The sequence below is a fragment of the Cucurbita maxima genome, unplaced genomic scaffold (assembly GCF_002738345.1).
Source record: "Cucurbita maxima cultivar Rimu unplaced genomic scaffold, Cmax_1.0 Cma_Scf00022, whole genome shotgun sequence".
Lineage (NCBI taxonomy): Eukaryota > Viridiplantae > Streptophyta > Magnoliopsida > Cucurbitales > Cucurbitaceae > Cucurbita > Cucurbita maxima.
The window spans coordinates 2098968-2104496 of record NW_019272038.1 but is presented as its reverse complement, the minus strand read 5'-3'; the positions used below and the strand labels follow the sequence as shown (position 1 = coordinate 2104496).

Sequence of the window (5529 nt, the reverse complement as noted above, 5' to 3'; positions counted from 1 at the left end):
TGTTTTTTTTTTTTTTTTTTTTGTATATATTCGTTGACTTATATTAAAATTATAAAAATAAAACCCACGAATATAGTATTCTTAGCTACATTGGGGCACGTCATTTTAATATATTATAGACTATTTAAATATCCGGGTTTTTAGTCGATGGTACATGATTTATGCTATTGTACTTTAGTTGGTAACAAAAACTATATTTAATCGTTCGATATTAATATAACGATTCAATTTTTAAATTTATTTTTTAATATTTTTGATTTTTTTTTTAATATTTAAGGGTGTAAATAAATATAAAATTTTCATATCAACATCCAAAAAAAATAATAATAATTAAACGGGTAAAAATGGATTGAGAGAAAACTATATTTAATTTGGCACTGTCATGGTTAGAAGCCTCTCTGCCCTTTAGAATCCGCGGGCACTGACGGAGGGAGCGGAGTCGCCGGTTCTGTTCTTCACCTCTGTTTCTTCTTCTTCTTCAACTTTCAACAATCAAATTTGAAGGAAGAAATCGTTTCATTGACTTCCTAATTTATCGCTTTGGTTGAACTTTCTCTTAGCCTTTACAAGTAGCTGCAGTAGCAATGGTGTTCATCGGATAATTTCTCTTACAAGAACGTTTATCGACTTCTTTTGAATGTTGATTTTTAATTCACTGATTCGATAGCGACTTTCTCTTGGAAATACGGTATGCTTCTTGTTTTTCTTTGTCCAGAGGGATTTTCTTGTGCTGTTTGATTACTGGCGCTACTTGCTACTTGTTGTTTGGTTGTTGAGAAAAATGAAGAGTACTGGATTTATCATTCTGCGTATTTATTGATACTTTGCGAATGTTAGTTCAATCCGCTGCTTAGAACTTAGTTCTTCAATGATTGAGAAATTTCGAGGTTGTAATGATCATCTGATTGAGTTTTGAGTGGTCTTCGCTGTTTTCCCCCCTTTTATTCTTGCTTTTGGCGTTAATGAAGTGGAAATTGAATCAATGATGATGATCATCCAAATTATATAGGGATTTTGTATATTAGTAGAGGTTTGGAAGATGGGGAACACGCTGGGAGGCGTTTGTTCGAATGGAATAGTTAAGGATGATTTCGTGACAGAGAAGAAAGCGAAAATATCTGAGGATCGGAAAGGAAATTCGTGTTTGAATCCTGATGCAAGTGATCCGGATGAACTGCCGCTGAAGCTTCGTTCTGGTGTGATCTTATTGCCCTCACCTCCGTCTAAGACAGGAAGCAATAAGGTATGGTTTTATTCCCTTTGCATTACCATTTCCATGTGATTAAAACCAAGTTGTGGCTGTGGAGATCAAATTTATTAGTCAATCATGATCAAAATAAAGAGAAAGAAGATGCTAGTTTGGAATTGATCAACGTAGTAAAATGTATAAATAACTAGATTTGATGAATATGTTTGGATCCTTCAGAAGTTAATACAGGATTTCTGAAAGTGTAGAAGTTAGAACATTGGAATGATGCATTATTTAAGAAACAAATTAGGGAGATATTGAAAGGGCGATTTAGTCTCTTTAGCATTATGTTTCAAATAGCGACTATTGATATATCGAAAATCTTTTGTAAGAGTCCAAGCCCTCTCCAGTCGAAAATCTTTTGTAAGAGTTCAAGCCCACCACTAGCAGATATTGTTCCCTTTATGATTTTCATGTCGTGATTCCCCTCAAGGTTTTCAAAATGCAGTCTACTAGAGACAAGTTTTCACACTCTTATGAAAATGATTATTCCTCTCACCAATTAAGGGATCTCACAAGCCACCCCCTTCGGGGCGCAACATCCTCGCTAGCACACCACTCAGTATCCACCCCCTTCAGGGTACAGCGTTCTCGCTAGCACTCTGCCTGGTGTCTAGCTCTGATACCATTTGTAATAGCCCAAGCCCACTGCTAGCTCTTATACAAATTGATTTAGTAAAACATTGGACGTTCTTACTTATCCTCTATGGTGATCTGCATGACTATGCCTACAGTATTAACACTGTTCTTATGTTATCAATAATATTTTGACACCAATATAAGAGTTTGTATCCATTCTTGATCGATTAAATAAGGCCAAGATTATAAGTTCTTGATTTTTGATCTGCAATGCTTGCCATCTTTTATAGGAGCAACACAACACTAGATGAATAGTTTGGTGTTTATACCTTCAGCCCTCAGGCTTTGATGTGAAGCTTGGCGCCTGTTTATTGTTGTTCTGTCTTACTGTATAGGTTGCACCAACGAACGCGCTGGGAGGGGCACGGAAAGCAGTTGATTTCTTGAAAACTTTTGGAAATAGTGTGTCAAATATGCACACAAACAATGGGTTTTTTACAGGCATGGCTTCAGATGGCAGGGAGATTTCCATTTTGGCTTTTGAAGTAGCAAACACCATAAGCAAAGTAGCCAATTTATCCCGATCTCTCTCAGAAGAAAACATCCAGCTCCTCAAAAAGGAACTTTCACAATCAGAAGGGATGAAACAATTAGTGTCAACAAATGTAGAGGAATTGCTAAGCATTGCAGCTGCTGACAAAAGGTGTGGTCATGGAATGTCTCGTGTAGTTTTGTGCTTATCAAAATCAAACCTTGTAGTCTTAAATTTCTGTTCTTGCAGACAGGAATTTGATGTGCTCTTACGGGAGGTTAAACGATTTGGAAACAGATGCAAGGATCCACAGTGGCACAATCTGGATCAGTTCTTTTCAAGGTAGTTAATATTGTCAGCTTTTTTCTCAATTATTGATGATCCGTAAACAGTGTCGAATAATTATGGTATTCCAGACTAGATTTGAATGATTCGACTCAAAAACAAGCTCGAGAGGCAAGAGCAGCTATGCAGGAGCTAACTGTCTTAGCTCAGTATACTTCTGTAAGTTCAGTTTTCAGCTCAGTTACTTCAAGATTGTCATATTTTTACTGATCATTGATCATTGTTAGATCTCATTTTTATTATTTTAGGTTAGATTTCATTTTCGGTTAGATCTCACATAAGTTGGAGAGAGAAATGAAAGATTGAGTGTGGAAATCTCTCCGTAGAAGTGTCTTTGAAAGATTGAGTGTGGAAATCTCTCCGTAGAAATGTCTTAATACCCTTAGGGGAGAAAGCCCAAAGAGAACAGTATCTGTTAGCGGTGGGCTTGGGCTACATATGGCATCAGAGCCAGACATCGGGTAGTGCCAGCGACCCGCGAGGACATTGGCCCCGAAGAGAGGTGCATTGTGAGATCCCACATCGGTTGGAGAGGAGTATCTGGTAGCGGTGGGCTTAGACTGTTACATATGGCATCAGAGCCAGATATCGGACAGTGCCAGCGACCAGCGAGGACGCTGGCTTCGAAGAGAGGTGAATTGTGAGATTCCACCTCGGTTGGAGAGAGCATCTGCTAGCGGTGAGCTTAAGCTGTTATATATGGTATCAGAGCTATACACCGGACAATGCCAGCAACCAGCAAGGACACTGACTCCGAAGAGAGGTGGATTGTGAGATCCCATATCGGTTGGAAAGGAGAACGAAACATTCCAACCTCTTCTAGTAGAAGGGATTTTAAAAAAGATGATAAGAGATAGCTAGCAGTGGGCTTTCTGATTTTTCTGATTCAGTCAGTTTTACAAAATTTAACCAAGTACCGAACCTCTTGCAGGAATTATACCATGAAATACAAATATTGGAAAGATTTGAGCAAGATTACAGACGGAAAGTCGACGAAGTGGAGTTCATGAACCAAGCAGGAATAGGTTGGTATATAGAAGCTTTCAACTTGCGAATTTTGGCATAAATAATTTGGTGTCAATTTGTTACACAAGAAGAACGTCCAAGTGTTATTCAATGCTGTCATTTTAATCTAAATTTAGGAGAAAGTCTCTCAATATTCCAAGGAGAATTAAACGTACAAAGAAAACTCGTAAGGAGCTTTCAGACCAAAGGCCTTTGGTCCAGAAATTTAGACGAGGTATTTACCAACTTTTGATAAGAACTAACCAACTTTTGTTCACAGATTTTTCTAAGTGATAAGAACTAACCAACTTTTGTTCACAGATTGTGGAAAAGCTCGTCGTGGTTGTAACATGGATAAATCAAGCAATAGCCAAAGCATTTGGAGACAAGAACACAGGTGCCTGCTTGGAATTGAACAGTCATCCGACTTTCTTGCTTGTTCTTCATTCTTCCATCCAACCATTTATCTTAAACTCTTACTGTAATGGCAACATACCATTGTAGATAAAGCATTGGTTATAGAGGAGAGAAGTATTGGCCAGAAACTGGGCTCTGTTGGTCTTGCCTTACATTATTCAAACATAATCAGCCAGATAAATCTCATTGTAAGTTGGCCGAACCTTGTTTGAAGTTTGAATTCTTGATGCTGAATAAAAAAGAAGTCAAGTGGGGTGGGTCGAATGAATAAAAGGATAGAGAAATAAACAGTAGCGGGCTTATGTTCTTAATTCGAATGATTATCCGATCCTTATGAGTGAGTTGTTCTTCTCGTGAACTACTCTCAAATTTGATCCTTGTTACTTAGAAAGGCTGTTTTTTTTGAAAGGCATGTCGCCCAACCTCCATTCCTTCCAATATGAGGGATGCATTATACAGGGCGCTGCCAACAAGTGTTAAAACAGCTCTGCGCTCTCGATTGCAGGCTGTGGATGACAGTGAGGAGGAGGTATTACCTTTTCTCTGTCTTTGACTGAAGTTTTCAACTTTGAATTCCTATGGGCCTCATGAGAGTTCTACTAATTTATAAACAATAATCGTGTTTTTCTGCAGCCAACTTATCTTGGTGTCAAAGTTGAAATGGATAAGATCCTTCGATGGCTTGTTCCTATAGCTGTAAACACAACCAAGTAAGGAGAATTTCTATTATTTAAGAGTTTGAAATGACTTTCCTAATCTCACCACGATTAATGGCAGAGCACATCAAGCTTGTGGCCGGATTGGAGAATGGGCATCTCAAAGGTTTGTTTCAGGATTCTTCTTTTCTAGAGAGAGAGAGAGATTTCAGTTGGGGCAACAATTAAAATAATTTCACCATTGTTTTTTGTGTAGTAAGGAACAGAGCAAAGGCAGAGCCACGCAGAGCAACCCAATCCGCCTTCAAACGCTGTACCACGCAGACAAAGCGAAAACAGAGCAACAAATTATCGAGCTGGTCACATTGCTCCACCATCTCATCCATTTAGCGAAACACCAACAACAACGCTTAACATCTCTCCGCTGCCGATCTCCTACTCCCAGGGAAATGGCAATTTCTCAGCCAAATAAAGCTCGTCGGATTCAATACAATAGCCAGTTCGTCAAAACCACCAAGGACGGAGCTCCAGCTGACAACAGACCTTCGGCCGGTCAAACTCCGATCACAAAGAGGAATTTCAGCAACAGAAGGTACGGAAACCTCTAAAACTGAGAATAAAGATTAAGGGATTTGAACTTTTAAGTAGAGGGGTTTCGGTTTTGACCTTGAATTCTCTTGGTAGTTTAGATTTAAGCTGAAAGGAAACAATGGGATAGTGTAGATATTAAAAAAAAAAAAAAAAAA

General features: G+C 38.5%; 1 protein-coding gene across 2 annotated transcripts; it reads left to right on the top strand.

The window, feature by feature from the left end:
- Positions 1-380: 380 nt before the first annotated feature.
- LOC111496177 lies at positions 381-5529 on the top strand. Of its 2 annotated transcripts, none has more exons than XM_023146526.1 (13): positions 381-688; positions 1010-1243; positions 2224-2531; positions 2610-2702; positions 2777-2864; positions 3637-3730; positions 3848-3945; positions 4032-4107; positions 4215-4315; positions 4537-4656; positions 4761-4837; positions 4905-4949; positions 5044-5529. In XM_023146526.1, exons 2-13 carry the CDS (start codon positions 1040-1042, stop codon positions 5171-5173), a joined length of 1434 nt encoding a protein of 477 aa, XP_023002294.1. In that variant the 5' UTR covers positions 381-688; positions 1010-1039; the 3' UTR covers positions 5174-5529. The 2 variants fall into 2 exon arrangements, with proteins under 2 accessions (XP_023002294.1, XP_023002293.1); XM_023146525.1 differs by having other exon boundaries at positions 5040-5529.